General features: G+C 41.9%; 1 protein-coding gene across 3 annotated transcripts in view; it reads right to left on the bottom strand.

The window, feature by feature from the left end:
• The window catches only part of LRRC7 (leucine rich repeat containing 7), a 204,679-nt gene that overhangs the window by 153,445 nt on the left and 24,097 nt on the right, over positions 1-27,137 (bottom strand). For all 3 annotated transcript variants that reach the window (XM_075002503.1, XM_075002504.1, XM_075002505.1), the window contains exon 5: positions 21,844-21,900. In XM_075002503.1, the coding sequence (XP_074858604.1) occupies positions 21,844-21,900 (57 nt within the window). The remainder of the gene's footprint in view (positions 1-21,843; positions 21,901-27,137) is intronic.

Genomic DNA, 27,137 nt, shown 5'->3' with positions numbered 1-27,137 from the left:
TTGCAAATTGAAGGGACACAGATAACATATTAAGTGTTAAAAAAAAAAAAAAGCCAACCTTTCCAAATTCTAATTTGATGTGACAAACTTATTACAAAATTTGTGTTCTTTTCCAAAGCAATACTGAAAAGACAGTTACTATATAAAAGCAATCTTATTTCTCTTAGTCATGATACAGACTTACCGATTTTGGATTTTTTTTTAATCACCAGGGTTTTCCCTTGCATAGCATGTGACATCAACACTTTGATCCTCCATCAAATCAAACCTTCAACTTTCTGAAGTTCTCCATTTGACTATAGTCCTTCCACAATATAATACTGACAATGGTTACTTAACCATAGGGGCAAAACTGCAATATTTAAAACTATATTCTGAGAACAAGCATGTCAGTAAAAGATGACAAACCCAGACTCTGGGAAGAACAAGGATAGCTTAAGGCTCCTGGGCCATAAAGAAAGATCTGAACCTTTAGTCCTCTAGCTAAATTTTTAAAGGGGACTCATCTCTGTTACAAAAATTACAGCCTCATTTTTGCAGAATGTATGGTCACCCCACTAATCAATTTTCTAAGTAAATGAATTTGATCAGCCACACTGCATTTGTAAAGTGTACACTTTGAATATACAAAAATTTAGATGAGATATTGCACAGACACAAAACATTGCATGAAAACTATGCCTGCAACTTTAGATGCTACTTTTGAAAATTTATCATTGCCTTTTCTTGTCTGCGAAGAAAGTAAATTCTGAGATACAGAAGACCCATGCAGAGGTAGCTATGTAGAAAGTCATCAAAAAGTAACATGATTTTCTAATTGTCCTGCATTTCTACCACATTAACTTATAAATACCTGTCTCTTTGAAAATATATCTACTGTAAACTCTTTCCTGAAAGCATAACATAATGGAATTATGTCAGTATCAGTTCCCACTGTCAGGACAATGAAAAGAGTTGGAGGGCGAGTTCTTGTTTCAGGCAGGAAACTGAGTCACTATGATAAATAAGAGAAATAAGAATACTTTTCACAATTTAATAATCCAAACTTCTCAGATGTGTTGCTAACAATTCACTATTTTTTACAATTATATTGACTACCTATTTTCTCTGACATTCTTCAGCATTCAATATTACTTCATCTCTATCTGAAGGACTCCCCTGAATCCTCAGAAAAGTACTTTCTCTAATCATCAGACATCATTAATCCTCAAACATCACTCTAAATACATTACCGTCTTTTGCAGAATCCTTATGTGAATTAAGGTGTAAACTGATTTTCAGTTTGTCCAGTCTAAACTAGAGCAAGTAGTATTATGAAGATTATTTCATGAGGCGAGAAATATTTAATTCTTCTCAAAGTCAACAGGACAAGAATATCCCCAAACATTCAATTTAGGATTTGCACATTTATTGCTCTGAACAATGACTATTCAGGACAGAATTTTATCTCGGGAAATAAATAATTCAATGCAATTAATGTTTCAAAAGCAGAAGTATCCAGATAAAGGTTGTTATATAAATTTAAGCCTAGCATTATGACATTTGAAATGGAATTTGAAGATTTACTTTGAACAACGTTGTAAAAGCCTCCAACTTCATTTGAAGGACTGGTGGACATTTACCAGGTATGCATAGTAACTCAATGTCTTGACACAAAAACGTAACAGAATTTTCTGTAGGTGCACATGAACCAAATGCAGAATACTGACAAAGAACTCCAAATCTCTGAATTTTATAGATTTGTTGTTATACCTGAAACACATTTCAAAGAAAAATCAGGAACCTATTCATTTAGTTTCGGGGCTAGATCACCAGTCTACTATACAGCCCAAAGCAAAGGGCAGTACATCATTTCACTGCTATTAAAGTAGTAGCTTAAGGTGGCTATTTTGATAAATGCTCTCAGAGATGCCACATTATAGTCTATACTCTCACAGCATACCCTTCTCAACATGCTGGTATGACTATGTCAACAGCTGTGCTGGGAGGAAGTACACAGGCTCTACACACGCTCTGCTCTCTCCTGCATATATGAACAAGGAGTTATGGAATAGTTTCAAGTAGCTTGTTAAAATGGCTATAAAAAGAACATTCATTAGTAATTACGAAAATAGCTAGCTGATCTATCTGAACATTTATTAAGATTGTAAAATTGAGAAAATAGAGAAGTTACTCACTTGTGTGGTAACGATGGTTCTTCGAGATGTGTCCCTGTGGGTGCTCCATATCAGGTGACAGGCTCGCCCCTGCGCCACAGATCGGAAATTTCCAGCTGTGTCTCGTCGGGTCGCGCATGTACTGATGCGCGACGGTCCTTCGCACGCTTTCGGTCACGTGCACGATCTGGTCCATGCCAGTTCCTCGATCAACCACCTCAGACGCTCCTGAAAGACACAAAGCAGAACTCCAAAGTGGGGAGGAATGGGTGGGTAGTGGAGCACCCACAGAGACACATCTCGAAGAACCATCGTTACCACACAAGTGAGTAACTTCTTTCTTCTTCAAGTGGTCCCCGTGGGTGCTCCACATTAGGTGACCACCCAGCAGTGACCCCAAAAATGGAGGTGGGTACCAGATTTATGTGCAGCTTGCCCTTGAAATGACTGCTGTCGACAGACGCATATCCTCATCCAACACCCGGTGCATTGCGTAGTGCTTGGCAAAGGTGTCACAGAAGGACCATGTCGCCGCTCTGCAGATGTCTTTCAATGCAACTCCTTTGAAGAAGGCTGTCGACGTCACCATCGCTCTAGTGGAGTAAGCCCTGGGCAGAGCTAGTAGAGGGGTCTTACGGAGCTCGTAGCACAGTTTTATGCAGGATACAATGTTTGAAATTCTTTGTGAGGATAGGCCTTCCCCTTTTGATCTGGGTGCAATAGACACCAGGAGTCAGTCTGTTTTTCGGAAGGGCTTAGTTCTGTCTATGTAAAAGGCCAATGCACTCCTCACATCAAGTAAATGCAGCCAGGTTTCCTTACTAGAGGCATGCAGTTTCGGACAAAATGAAGGCAAAACTATTGGTTCATTAATGTGTACCCCTGGTGCAATCTTGGGGATGAAGGCCAGGTGTAATCGTAAAATCACTGCCTCCTTTGAAAAGATCGTACAGGGTGGCGTTCCCATTATTGCTGAAAGTTTGCTCACCCTGAGCGCTGACGTAATTGCGAGAAGAACAGTTGTTTTTATGGTAAGTAGCCAGAGGGGTACCGTGGCTAATGGTTCAAAGGGGAGTCTAGACAGTGTGTCTAGGACCAGGTCCAAGCTGCATGAAGGCAATAACGGTTTCCGAGGGGGGTATAGGTTTGCCAGCCCCTGTAGGAACCGTGTGGTAATGGGATGGATGAATATGGTTGGCCCCTCCTCTATATGTCGGAATGCTGATATGGCCACAAGATGGACCTTTAATGACGATAAAGAGAGTCCGCCCTGTTTCAGCTCTAGTAAGTACTCTAGGATTGTGGGAATGGAAAAGTCCAGAGGAGCTAACTGCTTGGACGAACACCAGGATATAAAACGTGTCCATTTATGAGCGTAAGTTTTCCTGGTGGAGACCCGTCGACTGCACTCCAGGACTTCTTTTACTCCTTCTGAGCGTGTTGCCTCTAAGGTGCTGAGCCATGGATTAGACATGCTTTTAGGCAGAGCATTTGAGGATGGGGGTGCGCTATGGTCCCCTGACTCTGCGTGAGAAGGTCCGGCACTATTGGGAGGGGGAGTGGCAGGCAGCATGACGTGTAGGAGCAAGGGAAACCATTGCTGTCGATCCCATGTCGGGGCTATGAGTATTATTCGCGCCTTCTCCTTTTTGGCTTTCTCTAGGACCCTGTGAATGAGCTTTGTGGGAGGAAAAGCGTACAATAGGGGACCTTCTCATGAAAGCATGAAGGCGTCCCCCGAAGAACCTCGCCCAATGCGCCCTCTGGAACAATATTGCGGGCATTTCTTGTTGGTGTAAGTGGCTAACAAGTCGATCTGGGGAAACCCCCCATCTGTGAAATACTTTGAGGAGCAGGTCTGAGAGGATTTGCCACTCATGTGTGAGAGCAAAGAGTCTGCTTAGTTGGTCTGCTTTCACATTGTGGACACCTGTCAAATATGAAGCTTTGAGCGTTATGTTTGCAATGCACCAATTCCAAATTGGACCGCCTCTGCGCATAGCGCGTGATATCTGGCCTCGCCCTGATGATTGATATAGAACATTGTGGAGGTGTTGTTGGTATTGACTCCGACTACTTTGCCCTGCAGGTATTTTCAAAAGTGCCTGCATGCGTTGAACACTGCTCTGAGTTCCCGTACGTTTATGTGCATTGCCGTCTCTGCGGGGGACCATTGCCCCTGTGTCACTTTGTTGTGCATGTGTGCTCCCCATCCGATGTGGGACGCGTCCGTCGTGAAAAAAACTGCAATTTGCGGTTGGTGGAATGGCACCCCTAGTAGTAAGTTCTTGGGGTCTGCCCACCATGCCAGCGACTTTCCCACCTCCGCTGTGGGCAATACCACTTTGCGGATGGTATGAATCATTGGCCTGTAAACACTCGCTAGCCAGTGCTGTAGGCCTCGCATATGTAGCCTGGCATTCTGCACCACAAACGTGGTGGCCGCCATGTGCCCCAGGAGCTGTAGGCAGGTTAGGAATGGCACTGTGGGGCTTTACATTATCGCCTGCACCAGGGATTTGATGGTATGAAAACGGCCATTGGGCAGATATACTCTTGACGTAGTAGAGTCTAGACGTGCCCCTATGAACTCTACATTTTGTGTGGGCTCCGTCGTTCATTTTTGGAAATTGATGACTAGGCCCAGTGATAGGAAGGTCCTTGTAGTGATGTTGATCATGCACAGGACATCTGCCCTTGAGACCCCTTTCAGGAGGCAGTCATCCAGACATGGAAAAATGAACATGCCCTGGCAGTGTATGTAAGCTGATAGTACCGCACGCGTCTTGGTAAAGACTGTGGGTGCTGAAGAAAGACTGACGGGGAGGACTCTGTATTGGAAGTGCTCCATACCCACTTTGAAGCGAAGAAAGTACCCGTGCACCAGGTGGATTGTTATATGGAAATATGGATCTTGTAAGTCGAGGGCTGCGAACCAATCTCCATTGTACAGTGCCGTGACTATGGAGGCAATTGTAGTCATCTTGAAGCGCTGTTTGCGGAAGTACCGATTGAGAGCCCTTAAGTCCAGAATTGGCCTCCAGCCCCCTGTTTTTTTCTCTGTTAGAAAGTATCAGGAGTAGAAGCCTTTCCCTTGGAATTCTTCCGGGACCCTCTCCACCGCTGCTATAAATGTGAGGTGGTCTACCTCTTGCTTCAACCTTGTCTCATGAGAGGGGTTCCTGGGGAGGGACTGGGTAGGGGGTTTTGGTGGCGGCAGGGATCGGAAAGGGATGGTGTACCCCGGGCTATAATTTCCAGCACCCATTTGTCTGTTGTGATGCTTTGCCATTGAGGATAAAATGGTTTGAGTCGGTGGTGGAACATATGCTGTGATTGGCAGTGAGGGATGGTCTTGGTATTGCAGTCCTCGACATGACCATCAAACTTGCTGTCTTGGGGCTTGCCCCAATGGTGTATGCCCTTGTTGGGGATGCCGCCTGGATGCCCTATGTTGTTCGTGTTGGTGGTGGCGCCCTTGATCGTAACCCCACTGATATTGCGAGCGCTGGGGTTGGTAGGCATAACGCCTTTGTTGAGGGTAAAACTTCTTTCTCCTGTATGGGGAGGGAGGGGGGTGTACATCCCCAGTGTTCTAAGTGTGGCTCTGGAATCCTTTCTGGAATGTTGGACCGAATCAGATGAGTCAGCGAACGGTTTCTCCTTATCAAATGGGAGATCTACAATTTTCATTTGCAGTCCTTGGGGATGCCAGATGTCTGGAGCCAGGATTCCCTATGCATCACCACTGCTGTGGCTGTGGAGCGTGCTGCTGTATCTGCTACATCTAGGGCGATCTGGACACCTGTTCACGAAGCTGCATAGCCCTCCTGGACTACTGCCTCCAAGACTGGTTTCTTATCATCAAGGAGGAAGTCCATAAGGGAGATAAGTCTAGTATAGTTGTCAAAGTTATGATTCAACAGGTGGGCAGTGTAGTTAGCCATTCGCAACAATAACATGGAGGAGAAGTAAACCTTCCTTCCAAATACGTCCAGTTTCCTTGTGTCCTTGTTGGACCCCCACAGACTTGTATTGTGGTGCCTTAGATCTGTGCTGTGAAGATTCGACTACTAGGGAATTTCGTTGGGGGTGGTTAAACAGGAATTCCATACCCTTGGATGGTACAATGTACTTCTTATCTGCCCTTTTGTTTGTAGGCGGGATGGAGGCAGGGGTCTGCCATATATTCGTGGCTGCTTCCGTAATGGCTTCATCTAGTGGGATGGCTATTTTAGATGATGCTGGGGGTCTTAGATTTTTGAGGAGTTTGTGATGTTTCTCCTGCACCTCCGCAATTTGTATGTTCTGAGTGCGTGCCACCCTCTTGAAAAGCTCTTCAAATTGTTTGAGGTCATCGGGGGGACAGATATCCTCAGGGACAACCGCCTCATCTGGGGAGGACGAAGAGGCATCACTGTGATAAACCTAGTCTTCTTCCTCGGCCCCCTCGTGTGCCCGTTCCCTTGAGGGTTCTAGGGGGAGGTCCAACGACTCTGGACCCATCCCCACTGGAGAGGCCTGTGTTCTTTTTGAAGGGGGAGGAGGGATGTAGGTATGCGCTGAAGGCTGAGGCGGGGATCTGCCCCTCGATCTTGAGCCCTGGTGCCAATAATGTTCACCGTGATATAAGCGGCTGTAACAGCAGGGGCAGGGTCCCGGTGACGGAGATCTAAACCAAGAACGATGTCTATGTATAGTGCCGAGAGGAGCGTGACGACCTTGATGATGTTGAAATCGGAGGGGATGCTCTGTAGAAGTACTCATGTGGTTCCGTTGTGGAGACCGGTGAAGGATGTCTGAGCCAGGGAGATGGTGGTTGAAGAAAAGGAGATGGAGGTCTAAGGAAAGCTGTTGGTGTTGCTGCCCGTTGTGGCATACCCATCTCGGGAGAAGAGCTAGGAGACAGTGGCATTCCACGAATGTCAGGGGATGGACTACGGTGCCGGGTCTTGGATCTTGCTTTGCCCAGCCCATGCATTTGAAAGGTCGGTGCCGTCATCTCCGGTGCCAGGGACCTCGGTGTGGCTGTCGCTTCCTCCTGCACCGTTGGGTCCTGTGCCGGGAACTCCAGTTCCAGCGCCATCGGTGCCGCAAGACTCGGTGCTGTGGCCTCCGGTGCCTGCCATGTCGGCGCCTGCAGAGTTCTCAGTGCTGACTGTTTACTGGTCGGGGCCCCAGGCACTGCTCCATGTTGTGTGGCCTTTCTGCTGCTTTGAGCGGCCAGCGGTTCACGGCCTTGTGCCTCGCTCGTCCTGCCCACAAGTACCACCGGCAAGGATCGAGCTGGGGAAAGCCTCTTTTTCTTATGCGTAGAGGAGGTTAAAGAGGTAGCCTTCCTCTTATGTGGCCCTGAGGGCCCTTCCTTCTGGGGCTTCTCCGACAGCTAAGGCTGGAGGGCCTTGTCAAACAGTATCATCTTTAATCTCATTTCCCTGTCCTTTCTTGCTCTGGCTGTTAGTTTAGAGCAGTGAGGACATTTCTGGGGAACATGGGCCTCTCCCAGACAGCGAATGCATTTACCATGGCCATCAGAGGCAGGCATGGCCTCGCGGCAGGACTCACATTTCTTAAACCCTGGTGAAGACATCTCTTCCAGGGTGCTTAACTCCTTTCAATGTTAAGTAAGGTAGTTAACAGCTATTAACAGCTACAAGTGGATAACATTTACAGTCTCTAAGATAGTGGACTGCCTGAGGCGGCCGCCTCCATTTCTTAATCCTACTTTCCTCCCTTTCCTTCTCTTTTTTTCCCTTTTTTTTAAAACTATATACAAGAAAATAACTAACAGTCTTAGAAAACGAGAGAAAAAACTAGTAACTATATTAAAACAAATTCATCTGTCTCAGGCTTTGGAGCTGGAGTGGATTCCGTCTGCAGATGTTGGTGGTTGAGAGGAACTGGCATGGACTGGATCATACATGTACTGAAAGCGCGCAAAGGACCGATGTGCATCGGCACATGCGAGACCCGACGAGACACAGCTGGAAATTTCCGATCTGCAGCGCCGGGGCGAGCCCGTCACCTAATGTGGAGCACCCACGGGGACCACTTGAAGAAGAATCATATATTATAACACCACCACATCGCCTTTCTATACTGCAAATTTGCACCCAGTTTGAATGACAAAATTTTTGCTTTTCTGGAGCCAAACTGATCTGCTGCCTATTACTTAATGCATTAAAACCATATGCCCAAAATCACACATCCTTCATCTCAATGTTACTTCAAAATTTGTATCTACATTAAAAATTCACAGTGACACTGACTTATAAAATAAATCTAAAATCTGAATCAGAAAAACAAATACTAGAAGAACTGGAAGGGTCTTCAAGAGGCCATGAAGTCCAGTTCCCTGCCTTCATGGCAGTACAAGACACCACTTAGATCATCTCTGATAGATGTTTATCTAATCTGATCTTAAATATCTCCAACAATGGAGATTACACAACTTCCCTAGGCAATTTATTCCAGTGTTTGAACCTCCTGACAACTGGGAAGCTTTTCCTAATGTCCAACCTAAACCTCGTTTGCAGCAGTTTAAACCCATTATTCTTGTCCTATCCTCGGAGGCGAAGAACAATTTTTCTCCATCCTCCATCCTTTAGGTACTTAAGCTTCAATCGCATTCCCTCTCTGTCTTTTCCTTTCCCAAGTAAACAAAACCAGTTCTTTCAGTCTTCCCTCATAAGTCATGTTTTCTAGACCTTTAATAATTTCTCTTGCTCTTTTTTGGACCCTCTCCAATTTCACTACATCTTTCTTGAAACGTAGTGCCCAGAACTGGACACAATAGTCCAACTGAGGCCTAATCGTTGCAGAGCAGAGCAATTACTACTTATGTCCTGCGCACAACACTCCTGTTTATGCATCCCAGAAGCATGTTTGCCTATTTTGCAGTAGTGACACATTGTTGACTCATATTTAACTTGTGATCCACCATGACCCCTAGATCCTTTTCTGCTGTACTCCCTCCTAGACAGTCATTTTCCATTTTGTATATCTGAAACTGATTGCTCCTTCCTAAAGTGGAGTTCTTTGCATTTCTCCTTATTACACTTCATCCTATTTACCTCAAACCATTTCTTGAGTTTGTACAGATCTTTTTGAATGATGACCCTACCTTCCCAAAGACTTGTAACCCCTCCTAGCTTGGTATCATGTGCAAAGGTTGTAAGTGCAGCAGCCTGGGGTGGGGAACCAGAACCTTCAGCCCCATGGCGGAGTAGGGTCAGAAACCGGAGCCCCCAGTACCCCACAGCAGTGCAGGGCCAGGAGCTGGAACCCCCACCAGCCCCATGGCAGCTTGGGGCTAGAAGACAGAGCCCCCACTACCTCTATGGCATCTCCAGCTGCGGAAACTCAGCAGGGAGAGGGGATGTGGAAATGAACCATAATGGGCAATTCTATTTTCACAGAAAAAAAGTACTGGTACTCTCTCTGCCATTATCTGGATTGTTGATAAAGAACTGGTCCCAAAACTGACCATTGAGGAAACCTACTTGTTCTGCCCTTCGAGCATGACTGCGAGCCATTAATAACCACTCTCTGAGAATGGTTATCCAACCAGTTATGCAAGCATCTTATAGTAGCCCCATGTAGGCTGCATTTCCCTCATTTACTGATAAGAAGTTCATGCAACATATAAAATTATTTCCTTAAGTCTAGACATATCACCTCTACTCCTTCCCCCTTAACAAGACTCGTTATCATATCAAAGAAGGTCATCAGATTGGCTTGACATGGTTTGTTCTTCACAAATTCATACTGGCTGTTACCTGGCATCTTATCTTACAGATGTTTAAAGATGAACTCCTTAATTATTTGCTCCATTATTTATCCTGGCACAGAAATTCAGCTGACTGGTCTGTAGTTTTTTATTTTGTTTTATTTTGTTTTTTAATAGATGGACATTATGTTTGCCCTTTTCCAGCCTTCTGGAATCTCTCCTGACATCCATGATTTTTCAAATATACTGCTAATGGCTCAAATACCTCCTCAATCAGCTCCTTGAGTATTCTAGGATGAGTCTGAGGTGAGACACATCCAGTAAATTGTACTTCCAAAACTCCAGAAAACCTTGCAGGTACATACACTACAGAGTCAATTCCTCAAACTCAATTAAATACTTTGTGAACCTTAGATTTTGAATTAACCATCCAAATTTCAGAGTCATGATTAGATCAATCTGTACAAGGAATTCCCTGTTGGAGTTAGTGGGAGTTCCATATATAAGCTTTTACAGGATTGTATTCTATACTTGAAGTCAAAATCATAAAAGGGATGAGTATTGTGATGCAATTAAAGGAAGTTTAACCTGAGTAATGAGTGCTTTTAAGCGTTACACTTTTGAGATTCCTCTCTCTGATACTATAGTTTCAAAAAGATATGAGCATGAACAGAACCAGGATCAGGCCCTGTTGTGGTGGACACTCCACTGTCATGTAGATTAAAGAGTCAGTTCCTTACTCTAGTGATTTTACAGTCTGATTTCAGACAAGGTATACTAACTGATGTTACAAATGAGAGGGGAAAGAGAGAATAAGGATAACACAGAGATGACTAAGTATTTACATAAGCTAAGAATGTACAAAGCTTGATAGTTACACACATATTTACTTAAATATGTGTTAGAAAATCCTACATATCAGCACACTCCTGCATTTGCTATCTAGCCACTGAGGACCAAACGTGGTACTTTTGGTGAGATGCTGTCCTATGTCAATAATATTCTTCTACTATACATTTAGATTTCATACAACAATGAGAATGTTCAAGTCTAAAACACTTGAGTCAAATTGTGTCTGCACACTATGTCAATTCTCAACTGGGGAGGGGAGGGAGAGGTACTCCTTGTATCCCCACAGTAACGCTTGCATGTTCAGAGACAACAAACTGGGGTGGGAGTGGGGGCAAAAGGTAACAGTGTAGAGTACACTGTATTCTAAATCCTTTAATTATGTGGCACATGGTTTGCACTCTTTTAGCTCTGCGAAGCATTGTTTAACACAGGCATTGTACCTTCAGTATCTCATATGAGACCTGCACCTATTCACAATCCTTAATGGGGGAAACTGCCTTAAAGGAAATACTGAGCCCAAAGTGTTGCAACCATATAACACTGTGGTCTTATAAATGCCTCTGTCATGATTAATGATCTGATATGTCTAGTACACTGAATTAAAAAACTTAAATACATAATCTAAGTTTAAAATATAAACATCCAGGAGATGCATATAGAACACAAACTGCTAATTTCAATTTCTTATTTTAATTGATAAATTTGACAATATTTTATGTGGTGCATCATGTATTTTAGTAGACAGAAAAAATAAAAAAGTGAAACATCAAGGCTTTTATAGCAATAACAGCATAACAACATAAATCAAGCTTCTTTTTTCTGTATTTTGAGTTCTCTCACATTAATCTTCTGTTAAAAACAATTTTCAGCTGATAAAACAACAATAAAGATGAATCTACCTAAAAGAATATCTCTTAGCAGAATACCCAGTTAAAAGAAGAATTTGGATGTGCACCAAATAGAAATAGCGTGGCACAGGCCTTTAACTAAGAACAACGGGGGAGGGGGGAAAAAAACAAACAAGAAACCAAAAAGGAAAGCACCTAAAATTTAAGGGCGAAAAATAGTCTCTCTGGCTGTGTCTGTACTAGCTTTCAACTTCAAAGGGAACATGGTAAGCAGGGTGTCGGGAGATTACTAATAAAGTGCTGCAGTGTGTATGCAGCACTTCATTATGCTAATTCTCCCCCGCGGCAACTCCAAAGTGTTAAACTTCAAAGTGCCAACTCGCGTGTAGCCACGGCTAACCCACTGGTACTTCCAGGTGCCTGGGAAACGTTGAAGTCCCTTTACTCCTCAAAGCTTTGTGCCGCAGCTACACGCGAGCCAGCACTTCGAAGTTTAACACTTTGGAGTTGCTGTGTTGGAGAATTAGCTTAATGAAGTACTGCATATGAACCACAGCCCTTCATTAATAATCTCCTGACACCTTACTTTCCACGTTCCCTTCAAAATAGGGAGCTAGTGTAGACAAGCCCAGAGCGATCTGTACTGAGAATGTTGAACAAAAGACTGCAAATTATGGGATGGATTTGGGGTACCACAGATAGTAATTGCAGGGATACATGCCAAATATGACACATTGTAACATCTTGCTTTCTAATGTCACATCTCATTATACAGATCAGTCTAAAGAAAAGAGTTATTAAAATAATTTTTGCCAATTACTTTAATTGTAATTGTACAATTGGATGTTGGTGTACATTTCAGTTACAAAACAGTACCCAGTGCTGTATAACTAATCTTAAATGCAGGACAATGGAAATTACTTATGCAATTACCTGTGCAATTCTGAATATACAATGAAATTATGAACAATTGTGGTTTTACTGGTTTGATAATGAAATCCATTAGGGGCATGTCTGGTAAGTGAAACCACAGCAAAAACACACCTCTCTCCTTCATGAAAGAATTTGCTGGTAATATTATTACTTAAGAGTAGTATAAAACTGACACAAAGGTATTATTGGGCCAATTTTGCATGCTTTGGTCATGTTGTGAAATACTTACTTATTGACTTCAGTGGGACTGTTTGAGAATACAACCTGTCCAGCATTATCAGACTAGTCCTGACATCTTCTCTGCAAGAGGCTAAAAAACCTCTTTAGCATTTCAAAAAATCCACTTCTAATCTAGAAATCTTTTCTGACATGGAACTGCCAGCAACATAGAGTACAAACTTATTGCACATATTATACCAAGTGCAAAAATAAAAAAATAAAACAAAAAAACTGAGAGGAAAGGGAAGTATATTTAGCTGTTTTTGATTTACCAGCTATTATTTCAATATACTACATGTGGGGGTGTCTGGCTCGTTTTGCCAAAATACTGTGCTGCCCTCTGGCAGTCTTACTCAAGTGCATAATATCATGTTGCTCACTAACACTTGGAGGTTTGAGAACCTTAACATGGTTACATAGGTACAAGTGTTTCACAGTTATATACAATAAACTCTTTCTTATCCAGCAGTCCTGGCAGCAGGAGATTGCCAGATATTCAAATATTCTGAATAATAGAGAGGTATACCTAGCAATGAATAACACTAAAGAAAAACAAGATTAGAAACGAACAAAAATATATGTAGACCACTTTATTTATGAACAGTAGTATTACACACGATAAACTTATATTGTATTTGCTGTATTTATTTGTATTTACTTTCACTATGTGGTACTTATGGAAAATGTAACTAAAATTTACTTAGTAACAGAGAGGGAGCCATGCTAGTCTATATACTATCAAAACAAAAAGCAGTCAAGTAGCACTTTAAAGACTCGCAAAATAATTTATTAAGTGAGCTTTCGTGGGACGGACCCACTTCTTCAGGCCATTGGTTCTCTGTGCCTTAAATATTGAGTCTGTTCTGGTATGGCTATGGCCTGAAGAAGTGGGTCTGTCCCACGGAAGCTCACCTAATAAATTATTTTGCAAGTCTTTAAAGTGCTACTTGACTGCTTTTTGTTTTGATAAAATTTACTTATGCTTAAAATGCCAGTTATTTGAGAGTTCCAGATGACAATACCAAATGTGAAAGTTTACTGTAGTTTATTATATCATTGTATCCATATCCATGGCCCCAGGTGCAGAATGCAAGTGAAATCTAACTGTATATTAAAATAAACTTTCCATTATAAAAAATTAGCACAAACAGCCCTACTACCTACCCAAGTGTAGTAAACAAAATTGTTATAATTCAGTTAAGGAAACACTTGATCAGCAAGTTGGCCTCTGCACTATACTGCAATGAGAACAATAGTAAACTCAGACTCTGGCAGATCCCCAAAAGACAGCAAGTTCCATTGTAGAGAATCTCTATTTGCACTGTCTCCAGCTCTGCAAAGAGTGCATGTACAGACTGTCAGCAAATTTACCTTAGTGAATCTGAACTGTTATTACAGAGGACGTGGAGAACGGTGGTGCTTAAGGCAGCTGGGTGCTAAATAACATCACAGTTTACAAAACAGAACCAAACTTCCTGAAGGGCACTAAGAACAAGATGAGAATCCAGTGCGATTCATACTGGAGATCCTGCTGGAGCAGCGCTAGCCACTCTGGGCCATGGCTAGAGCCACGCCAGCAACATCGGACCACAGCTTCTGCCATGCGCTTATTCCACCAAGTGATGGGGTGCGTGTGCAGAGGGCGCTCCATTTCGCTACATCTCAGTGTCCCATTCACCACATGTGGCAAATGGGAAGTGTATTGGACACTGCTGCTGTAAGCAAACTTTATGGGACTGTGGGAGACTTGGCCATGTCTGTTATACGTGGTTATCTGGCTAACTAAAAGCATGCCGGACTATGGAGTCTGCCAGACTAGAGAGTTCCAGATTAGAAAGGTTCAACCTTTAGTTCCAAAGGCACTCTAAAAAAAACACACCACTTGACAAAAGTATTTTAATTCGCCCAGAGCAATTCATCAAGTTGCTTAACCCATCAACCTCCATTCTCCACCCAGCTGCCCCATTTGAGCTTCAGCTACTCACCATCACATAGTTTCCAGACTTAGAAATATATTAGGAAAGCAAGGAAACTGTATCATCTTCTCTGACACAAAAGAAATTACATATGGATGGCACCAGATCACAAATTATCTGGTCCAAAGCCCACTGATGTCAACAACAACATTTCCATTGATTTCAGTGAGTCTTGGACTGGGACCAAAACACATAACAAGAGGCTGTCCATAACTTATGTATAGTAAAACCCCACTTTATGCAACTTGGACTTGTGTGTTACTTGGATTAACATGAGTTGAAATTGTGAGTGGCAAGGAGCTGGGAACTAGGTGACAGCCTGGCTCCCAGATTCCCTCTGCTCCCAACTCCTCTCCACTTGTGCGAGCTGGGAAACTGACCAGCACAGCACAGTCAGTTTCCCAGCTCCTGCAAGGAGGGGAGCTGGGAACCAGGCTGCTGCCTGGTACGCAGCTCCCTGCCAGTCCCTGGAGGCAGGAGACTGAGCAGCACAGCACTGGTCAGTTTCCTGGCTCCCCAGCTTAAGCAAAATTCAGCTTATATGTGGCTGCTCGGGAAAGCAACCATAAATTGGGAGTTTACTGTAAGACTGATTCTGCACATTGGTTTCAGTTTTACAAGGGAGAGGTGGGCCTTGAAAAATCACCAAAAATGTGGTATCTGATTTAACGACACCCCCAAGCTCAACTAGTTGCTTCACATACACATTACAAGGATAAATGACTAGAACTCAATGGGACTACATATGAAAAGGCTTAACACACAATCATTTTGAGAATAAAATTTCCAAGGAGGGGACTGATAAAACAAGGAAAGACTTGATGGTGATGACTTTGTTAGCTAGTGAAGTGCAATGTGCTTGTTAGGTCACTGTTTGCCATTGTCAGGTGATCTGCATTAACCCACCTCTTGGTGTTCCCCGCCCCCATCAAAGATTGCACATTTTTACAATGATTAAATTTGTATAAATAGAATCAATAGTTATCTTGTTTGTTTTTCTAAGTGAAAAATAATCCTGTGAAGTATTCTTAGAAGATTGCCTGAAACAGGGAGATAGTTTGAATTTCATAATTACTGGTCAAAAACTCAAACTTCTGAAGCATTTAACAGTAACGAACAAGATATATACTTCTGTAATTTCCTTATGTATCAGTTCATTAATATAATAGTAGAAGTGATTTTTCAATATTGGTCAATGGTTTTTATACTGCTTCAAATCTCTGAATAGTTCCAAATGTCAAAAAGCTCAGACCAAGAAATATAAGTATTAACTAAAGAAGCTAAATTAGACAAAAATAAATAATTATTTTACAGTAAATATCCTATCAAAATATTTGTATGAAGTACAACGTGAATTAAACAAGGTAATAAGGTTATAGTTGATAAATCTAACCCAGTAATATTTTCTACCAGATAAGTTACTGTAGACATATGACAAGAGCATCAAATACTGTCTTTCAAAATGAAAGAAAGATATTTAATTTTCAATATACAACAGATCAGTTTCTTATATTATTCTGAATGTGGTCATAGGCTTGCCAAAAACAGATTTAAAAAAGGTGCTGATTTAAAAAGCACCATCACTGCACAAGGAATCACTAATTTCCAGGGAAAGCATCCAGCAACAAATTGAATGTTAGGGCATTCTTTTCGATACTGTAAGTCCTTCTCTGATTTTCTTAAAACAACAGAAAAAAATAAAGCACTGAGCATTTTCATATAAACTGTAGTAAATAAATATGTGGGCAATTTATAGCTTGCAGAGAAACCACTTTTCAGCAAGTTACAGTTAATGCAAATAACTTAGTATTCCTTTATATTCAGTTGCCATGGATACATTTCACTCAATACAAATCTTGAACTGTGAACTTGTGTGAAATACTGCAACATTAAACTATGATAAATAAGAACGTATTTAGTACTTATGCCAGGAATCCAAATATTTTCTTTATAATATCAAGCACAGTTGTGACGATATCCAGAATTTCTATTATCTTGTACTTTCCTATATTTTTGCAAAGTACAATACAAATTAAACAAGGAAACAAGGTTATACTTTATAAATCTAACCCACTAATGATTTTTTCTAATTTTATTAATTATGAAAATAAGAAAAAATAAGGCAGTCCAGTTCCTATTCTTAGGAAATCAATAGAAGCTGATTTAAAAGGAAGCATGGTCAGACAGAATGTTTTTAAAAAGATATATTCAAAACTACATTTCTTGTTTCTCTTCTTTTCAAGCTTTGCATTCCATTAGATGAATTCAAATAATTCCATCTACTATCAGACTCTTACGCAAGAGTGTACTCAGTCTTGATCATCAAATTCACTGATTAAATCAGTGCATGAAAATGTAAGCTTTTCAAATCTGCTGGTGAAAGATCCAGACAACTTTTTGTACAGCCATGTTACCAAATATGCTGAACACCAGAAAACCCTGAATTCTCTTACTCCCCACCACATCTTCCTGTGTGCCACGCTCTCATGTCCTTCTGTTTCAAGGATTCCACCAACAGTATTCGCTCAGTCCCTCATGACAGCACCTATTGTTTTATGATCTTCAGCTACCAGTTATTTTTCCATATATTCCCCCAATAACTGTGCTGCCTTTGAGCAAAGCATAAGATGGAATTCACCCCATGCTGAGGACAGGACAGTTTGTTGCAGCCTATTTGATTGGAACCAATTCACTACACTGGGCATCTCATTGTTCCCTAATAAATAAAACTCTTATGAAGGTGGTGCAAATGCAACATTACATGGCCACTATACCTAGAGTCCCAATGTGAAGTACAAATGACCTTTTGCCAAAGTCCTTTAGATCAGATGAATTTCAACCTATAGCATTTCACTAATATAGATTTTCCACTTCTCTTATAATTTTAGCTGCAGTCTTCAAATAAGTTATTTATATAGAAATACTATTTATTTTCAGTTCTTCTCAGCAAAGTATATCAACATGCTCTGCCCTGGCAAAGAGCAGGGAACATATAAAAACAATTAGACTTTTCTCACTGTTTACAGGGATCAATGCAGCATTCATAAAATCGGAAATGTTTACCCACATGATTTTGTTTGCAAAGCAATTATTTAATGGAACAAACACTTGGAACAAGATTATACCTACCAACCTCAAAAATGTGTTCATTTACTGTTTTTAAGCTATTTAGTTACTAAGAATACAAGCTCCTATTCCACTATGGCTGTGTCTACACTGGAGAGTTCTGTCAACAGAACGCAGGGAGCGTCTACACTCATAAAGCCTTCTGTCGACAGAGTCTCGACAGAACTGTACCTTTGCCTCAACAGAGTTATGCCTCAAATTTTTCAGGGGTAACACTCTGTTGACCAAGTACTGTCTACAGAAGTACAGTGTAGACAATTCTGTTGACAGAGGGGGCTTCTGGTTGCCGAGCATCCCTGTTTGCAGAGCTGCCATTCTGCTCTGTCACCACAGGGCAGTATGGTCTGGTAGTTCTCTGTCAACAGAGCAAGTTGCGTGTTGCAGCTACCTGTAGACAGAGGTTATGTTGAGATTTCCCTGTTGACAGTAACTTCTGCTGATAGATGCTTCTAGTGTAGACATAGCCTCTGTGTCTTCTAAATAGAATCACCATCCTAGAAACCAGAAATTTGCCAGGAAACCATAATTCATTATAGAAAATAAATGATAACTACATTCAACTTAATGGTATTTGCATACCTGTAATGCAATAACTTTTGACTGCGGCACTCACAATCAATTGCAAAATTCTGAGGAATGTTGTAAGGGTCAACAGCCAGAACCTTATTGATTGTGGTGAAAATCAGAAAACTAAAAAGTTAAAAAAATGAGGACCACAGGAAAGCCTGCCAGCTCTTTAAAAGACACAAAGCATCACACATCTTTGTAATAAGACTGGAATAAGGCGTTCAGACTGGAAATGAATACATTCAATAGTGAGAGCAAACAACGATTGGAACAATTTCTCAAGGGTCATGGTGGATTCTCTGTCACACAGAATTTTTACATCAATATTGGATGTTTTTCTAAAAGACATGCTTCAGGAATTACTTTTTTTGGGGGGGACTTCTATGAACAGTATTATACAGGATATCATACTAAATGATTATAATGGTACCTTTTGGCCTTAGAATCTATGCATTATCTACATATCAAAGAACTTTCTGATCATACTCATTATTCCCTTCCAGGATAACACTACTCCTAACTCATTTATGCTCATCTTCCCAACAGTTTAACATGTTGATCCCTTAATTACTTATTTCCTGAGTATAAAGAAGAATAATGGTGGGGATGGGGAAGGAGGAAGGGAGAACTGGGGTTTGCACATAGCCACTGACAGGAATAAAATAGAGGACACTGGTAGGGGTCATTAAGAACCCTTAATGGGGAAGGGAAAACTGGGAAAGGGGACAGATACACTAGCACAGGGATGAGATGGAAATGAAAGGAAAAATGCAAGGCTGGGCCATCGTCTGGAGCTGGAGGAGGAATGGGAAAAGGAGAGTCCCTAATGAACTCCTGCTATGGAGGGAAAGAGTGACACTGGCATGGAGGGCACACAGAACCCTAGACAGAGGAAGATTGGAGGACCCTGGTAAGGGATAGAGGGAAATGGGGGGCTTGAGGGTGAAAGAGGGGAAGAACATTGCACACAGCACTCCTGAAAGGACAAGGAGAACAGAGGACCTGCTAATAGGGAAAGGAAAGCTACATCCAGTCCCCGGGAGTAGGGGGAATGGGGCACACAAAAACTCTGGTGAAGTGTAGACTGGAGGACACAAATAAACACAGGCTTCCATGTCACATAAATCCTCAAAAGCTGCACAGGCCCAGCTTTCAATGCCTTCTCAGTAACAGTAAAAAATCTTATTTCTTTTACAAAAATTATATGATTTCTGAAAAAATGGAAATAATATGCCTCCTATGTATTGTTAAATATCTGTTTTCAACCTCAGAAAAATGTTACTTTCCCATAGAAAACACCAGGTATAAATTCTGCCCTCAGATACCTACCCACTGAATGGAATAAGAATTGCAGTCAGACACACAAAGGCAAAATGTTCCCCTTAAAATTGCTAATGTTCAAAAGATATTTTGATGTGCACATTTCCTTACAAAAGTGTTACCTGTTAGGTAAATTAAGAAATATGTAACAGAACACAGGCAAGATTTGATATATACTGATTTGCAACAAGTTAATTTTGTTTTGATTTTATGACAAATATTATATCATGTACATTAACTTGCGGTGTCATGTTTTACCTGGAGTTAGAAGATGCCCACTTTTTAAAGGGACACTCCCATATTTAAACCATCCTGTAGTGTCCCACCTATTTTAAAATCAGGAAAATTGTCCCATGTTTTCTGCCTCCCCATCCCCCTTCAACAAGTAGATGGATCCTTCCACTGCCTGGATCCCTGCTCACCACCCACCCACCCACCTGGATTGAGAAGGGGTTCAGTGGTTGACAAACGGGGTGGGTGTGCAAGGCTGACAGCAGGGCAAAGAGGCAGCATGAAGGATGGCTGCTCCCTTTTGGTCCATCAGCACAGGTCGCACTGTGCCAACTCTCAGTCAGCAGGACACTGCCCCTGTCCCATTCCTGGACAGCACCGGCTGTGAGTTGCAGCAGCTGGTGTGTGTGGGCAGGCACCAGGCAGCAGCCAGTTATAGATCGCTTCTGCTGCCCACACATTAGCCCTCAATGTGCTTCCCTGTTCTTGTCCTCTCCCTCCTTTGCCTCTTTGCCTCCCTAACCCCACTGCTCCTTCATATCCTTCTGCTCCCTGGAAAGGTGCTCCCTGCAATGCATGGTAAACCAGCCTCTGGTCAGAGTGCTGAGGTCACCAACAGCCTGGGAAGACTACTTCCTTCCTCCACTGCCACTGGCTAGACCAGGACCCTAGGAAAGCACAAGATCCTCTGGCCTAAGGCAATAGCCAGGAGGAACTGAGTCCTGCATGTTTCAAAGCTCCCCATAGTGCTGGCATAAGGAACCCACTCTGCCCCTCAGCTTAACTCTGGAATGACAGGTTGGTGGGAGGAAGTGACTTCCAGCCTGCTTGCATCCCGAACCTGCAGACACCAAAGTAGCCAGTTTGGGCCAGGGCTGAGCACCCTTTCCTCCTGTTTCCACTTCTGCCCTGGGTCCTGCCCCAAGGGAGCACAGAGCTGTTCCTTAGCCACACTCCCCTGCTGAGCCACTTGTCTAGCAGAGTTCCCTGAAGACCATGTAGTCAGGTTCCCTGAGCAGTGGTGCACAACACATCCTTAGAGCTTAACACCTCCCTGCCTGCACTGTGGTTAGGGGACAGCACGTGGCTGGATTACGTCAGTGGTCAGCAGCTGCCTGTAGTTGTTAGCAGTCTTTTAACTTTATGAGGGCAGAAAAGGACAAGCTGCTTCTAGCCACAAGGGGGTGGGGAGGGAGAAGACATGAGCTCTGCAAATACACCGCACAGGTCATCCCTCCAGAGACTGGAAGCAGCTCCCATCCCTCCTCTGTCACACAGGGCTGAAAGGCTGCTGCTGGCCACATTCTTATTCTTCCTCACATATTGCCTTAGAAGACACATTGCCAGGTACCAGGAGCAACGGTTGTATCCCAAGGGCCCAGACAGGCATGGATGGCAGAGAGCACTGCACAAGCAGGTGTGGATCAGTTGGTCCCTCCCACCTCTCAGAGATGTGTGTGTGACTGTCACGCCCCTAAAGCCTTAAAGAACATAAATAATAAGACTCTAATGACACAGTATTTCTTTTTAGAAGGGGCTCAGTCAACTTGATGTTGGTTTGAACATTTGTATTGCACAGTTCTGACTGAGTACCATTGAACTTGCTTGAATATGAGGGATTTTACCAGGTGTCTCATATTCAGCATAACAAAATATGGTCATCCAAGTTTTACATGTCTTCATCCCCCTCATCTTTAATTTGCTCACTACTTGCATGCCTAACAACTTCTTTTCTAACAAATTCCATAAATACAATTTCCTTAGACAACAGAAAAAATAACGCGAAAAATAACTCATCCAGCTTGCAAATTATCAGTGGAATATTTTACACTGTTTGTGAATTTCAGGACAGAACTTAGTTAAATAAAGAATTCAGCCACACTTACTTTGGTAGAGTTTTCAAATGATTTTCTCTCAACTCCAAGATACGTAATTTGACAAGTCTAGAAATACCCACATAAAACAACATGGTTAATACATTCGAGTGAGAAAATACTTCTGAAACCATTAAGAATTACTGAAGAACTGTTTATTTCAGTACAAAAAGATTAAGCCAGACATTTGCAATATATTATTTTCATGTATCTGGCCCGTCTCTGCTGGAAATAATTATAAATGAATTTTTGTTGATTATTTGTACAGAAAAAAATACGGTGAAACTTAATTTAGCAGAAATATTTCCAGTTCTGCAATAACCAACTTCAACTCTAGTTGCATCAGCTTTGATTATTGGCAATAGATTTTGGTTTGGAAAATCCTGAATATCCATGTGAAAGACTTAGAATTGTTTAAAATGTTTAAAGCACTTTCACATATGCATGGTATTTTCAATGACTGTTCACAAGTTTCACCAAGTTTTGCGGAGGTCACAATTTCTTCTTTGCATTTTCGGGCCTGGATCCTACAGCTGACTGCACACAAGCAGACTTCTGCCCTACCACAGATCCCTGTTGACTCCCCTGGGGTTGGAGCACAAGTTTATAGCTAACCACGAGCATAAGTGCTCTGCTCAATTACAGTCTATACAATGCAGTAATATGCATCTTTGAACCATTAAACAAACATTAAATAACGAGTACTCACAGCACCCTTTTATGTAGAACACTAAGTTCTTGAGTTGGAAACTGACGCAAAACAGGGATACACCAGGAAACAAGAGTTTTTGCCTTTAAGGGCCTGTTCAATTGCTCCACCATGGTGACCATCAAATACCATCGACAGACTTCAATGGACTTCAAGTCATGTCACTATTCCTGTAGTCTTAAATTTTAGCTCATTATTAACCCCAGTGATGGAGGGTACAGGAGCCAAGAGATAACCACAGACCTCTACTCCTGACCCAAAGTCCTACAAAACTCCAGCTGTAGAGAATCTATGGAGTGTGAACTGCGGTGATAACTGGGCTTGCAAATAAAAGCTAATTATAAGTTCAACTGTAAAAAGTAAGAGTTCATAAAATGTCAAGGTAACCTTTTATAAGAAATATAGATGGGAAAAGATGCAAAAAAGAGACCAAACAACTGAAAAAAAATTAACAAAAAGGTCTACTGATAAAATTCAAGGATTATGTTAAAATCATTCCTCGTACACAAAGAACAATGCAAAACCAAAAATTAATTAACTAAAGTCATCATGTCTGAAATTATTCCTAATTAGTGGAGAAAAGACTGAGAGGATTGGCCATTCCACTCAATGTTCCCTTTCCAGATTTTTAAGAACAGAGACTTACTAGGGAAAATGCATATAATGAACAGAGACAATCCATGATAATGGCCTTCTTTGTCTCCACACCCTCTTCTACCAATGTGTCCCTTTAATTTTCTACTTTATTTCTTTTTCTCTCTCTTTCCTTTTAACTTCTGTTAACTCAAGTCTGGTTTAGCCAGCCAGGACTGTCTATGTTGCAACAGTACTATAAGCCTGTGACCAGAAAGCAAAATGCAATTCCCTAAACCAGGGATTCTCAACCTCTCTGTTTTGGAGGTCACCACAACATACCATAAAAGCTTCTATGCCAAACTATTGGTTTTCTGTATATAAAAGCCAGAGTTAGCAATAAGGGATAGCAAGCAGGGCAATTGCCTAGTGCACTGCCCCATGGCCCAGGGCCCCTTGGGAAGCCCAGCCGCAGAGAGCAGAACTCAAGGTTCCAGGTTTTAACCCCATGTTGTGAGGCTTTGACCTTGTGCCCAGGCCCCAGAAAGTCTAACGCTGGCCCTGCTTGGAGGACCCCCTGAAATCTGCTTACATCACCCATGGTGGAGACCCACCTCCCTAAACAACCAATGCTGGTACAAGTTTGTCATGTCTATGAGTGGCTGATAAGACAGTGTGTTTCTCCAGAAGTCAGTTCAACTGAGAGCAATCAACACAAGCTTCATTTTCTATCTTAGCTGTTATCTGCTCTCCCCTTTTGTGAGTGTTCATCTTGTTGTGTCTTCTAGGAAACAGGGCTGGAACAACATCAGCTCCAGTCCAACTCAACTACTCTTTCCCCCGCCTTCCCAAAAAGACAATCATTACCATCTTTAATACCATCTAAGAGCCTGTCAAGTCACGGTATTTTTTTTACCTTCTAAATCTCTCTCAGGCTAAAGGAAAAGGAAAAAGTCTGTTGAATTAAAAAAAAATTAATACTTTACATTTAAAGTGCTTTAAATTTTCTTTCTTCTTTCCTGCATCCTTAATAAACGGTGACAACAATAATGGTATATTTGCTGAAGTACTACATGAGCTGAAGTTTCTGCATGCCAAACCACAAACTGTGTTTAAAACTATAGGGTCCGTCTACACTAGCCAGCTACTTCGAAGTAGCTTGCACAACATCGAAATAGTACGCATCGCATCTACACATGCCATGAGCTATTTTGAAGTTGAAATCGACGTTAGGCAGTGAGATGTCGAAATCGCTGTTCCTATCTGAAGATGGGAATAGTGCCCTCCTTCGACGTTGAACGTCAAAGTAGGGCGTGTGTAGATGATCCGTATCCCGCTATGTCGAAATAGTGGGGTCCTCCATGGCGGCCATCAGCTGAAGAGTTGAGAGACACTCTGTCCAGCCCCTGCGGGGCTCTATGGTCGCTGCATGCAGCAGCCCTTAGCCCAGGGCTTCTGGCTGCTGCTGCAGTTGGGGGGTCCATGCTGTGTGCACGGGGTCTGCAACTGGTTGTCAGCTCTGTGGATCTCGTGCTGTGCAGGCCGAGTGTGTCTGGGAGGGGCCCTTTAAGGGAGCAGCTTGGGGCTCTGGTGGCCCTTTATTTCAAGGGGGAGCACTCGTGTGTGTGGACGCTCCGCATTTCCTTCCGGGGCAGCTCCTTTCGACATTCCCCATCGCTACTTCGACGTTGAAAGTCGAAGGCACCAGCCCTGGAGGATGTGTAGATGATATGCATCAAAGTAGCCTATTTCAATGTTCTTACGTCGAAATAGGCTACTTCGACATAGTGTGCTAGTGTAGATGTAGCCATAATGTTGTATAATAAAAGACATTATAATATCTTTGACTCTTTGGACCTATATATAACTATATTGCATATTACTTACAACGCATCTAAACTGAAGCAACAGAATTCTCTACATGTTTTGGGAGCATGCAAACTTTGTACCAAACATTGTCTTCTTATGATTGGCTGATTCCACTGGTTCCAAGGTCTAAATTTGGTACAGAATTTTATTAAACTGGGTTTATATAATAATTTTGAAGGTTTTCCACTCCTAAGTGTGAGGCCATTCAAAAGCCACATCATCATAACCTTTAGTCTACACCACACTATCCTTTCTATATGTGCCATAGAAAGATATTTTAGCAAATTTTAGAGGACTTTTGAGCACTTTTGTGGATACTGTTTTTTATAACCCTCCACCTCTAAAGTCAGGCTTCTTAGGTACCAGAAGCCTAACTGTGCAGACCTCTGAAAGAAATTAAAAAATCAAAATGCATGATCTCTTGCTGGTCACTCGACAACGAGTAGGGTATCTTCATGTCATGTACCACATCTACAGAGGGGATAACCCTGTGTTAAACTGCAGAAGCATGCTATGCACTTATTTTCCATTCATATTTAATCATATTGCCTGCCTTCCCTCAAAACCATCTCCCTTGAGATTTACTCAAATATTCCAAATTCCAGACAAAGCTAAAACAGCCAACACTTTTCTTTCTGCTTCTAAGTGGGAAATTTTTCTGAAATAATTCTGAAATTATTCCTGTCCAAACCCCAGGACTGGTAAGATTCAGTTCTGGGTCAATATTTTGAAGTACAAAAATGTAGCATCTTAAAATTCCACACCTCATTATCCTGAAGGGATAGAAAAAGAGGTTTAATACCATTGGAAAGGGAAGCTCTCAGATTATCAATCCCACCGAGGATTTACTTCAGAAGATAGCAGATTTTGAAGTCATGATTTTTGTGACTATTTTAAGTTATCATCAGAGCTTTTACGGCTTCCTCTGAGCCCTGTACAATTGGGCTCATGGTAACTAAGACAACTAACATTATATGCAGAAGATTACAGAAAACACTCTCAATACATAATTTTAAAAAGAAACAGTCTAAAATATTGCTAAAATATTTTTTCTTAAACATATTTTGAAGCTCACAAAAACATGAAAGGTTTTGTCAGAATTTATTTGAGAAGTTATCCACAAGTAAATTGCAGTTTTACCACTCTTGAAAAATATGATCATCCCAAACCCATACTGATAAAACCTCTGTACCACATCACCATGTACTTCATATATTTTATTACATTTTGCGCATCCTCTATACATAAGTGTGCTTACTTATTTAGTATATATACACATGTAATGCCAGCAGACAGAACCAAACCTCAGACCTCTGAAGCTTAGTGCGTGAGCCTCTACCACTTGAGTTAAAATCCAGCTGTATTTCAGCTAAGGCTGTAGAGGAGACTCATTTCTTCTTTCTGTAATTGATCTAAGTGCCAGTACATGGGATAGTGAGCAACACCTAGTAGGCATGTGGGTTGTACACATGGTAATACAGGGCTAAATCCTGCAATACTTACTCAAGCAAAACTTCTCTTAATACAATGGGAGTTTTATTGGACTCTGGACTTCAGGATTGGGCCTAAAATTAGTTATAATGAAGAGGAAATCCAAACACAGATGCTGGCAGTAACTTGAAATTAGCCTGTCTCTCATCAGTCATCCACCTGCATGGCTACAATAAACACCCATAGAGCGTCATCCACCACAAAGCATCCAAGAATTGCACAATCACTTCCAGGTCAATGAATTAGCCAACTTCAAGGCAGTTTCCAAGGGCAAAGCATGCGACAATACACCTCCAGCATCTTCACTGCCAATACTAAACTGTGTTTACTACCATGTTTTTGCAGAGTCAGCTTTCTTAAGTATCTCCTGTGACAACTTGTACTTTTTCCCACTCTCTCCTCCTGGTTACTCTGTTTTTATATTTTTCAGATTTGGGTTCTTCCTACTCTGCTCATTTCTTCTTTATACCTATCTGAATCAGTCTACCTTACCTTTTTCCTGTTGTCTCTGACTCTTGCTTTTGCATGTTTACTTCACTCACTCTGACACACTCATTCAATTTTTCTTTTTTTTCCCCACACCAGCAGTCCTTGGATTCCTCACCAAAAGGCATCCACCAGAAACAAACACTATCTGAACAGACCCCACTTTATTCTTTCTGCC

This window comes from Carettochelys insculpta, chromosome 9 (assembly GCF_033958435.1).
Source record: "Carettochelys insculpta isolate YL-2023 chromosome 9, ASM3395843v1, whole genome shotgun sequence".
In the NCBI taxonomy this organism is placed as follows: Eukaryota; Metazoa; Chordata; order Testudines; family Carettochelyidae; genus Carettochelys; species Carettochelys insculpta.
The sequence above is the reverse complement of the archived record's forward strand: the minus strand, read 5'-3'. Positions and strand labels throughout refer to the sequence as shown.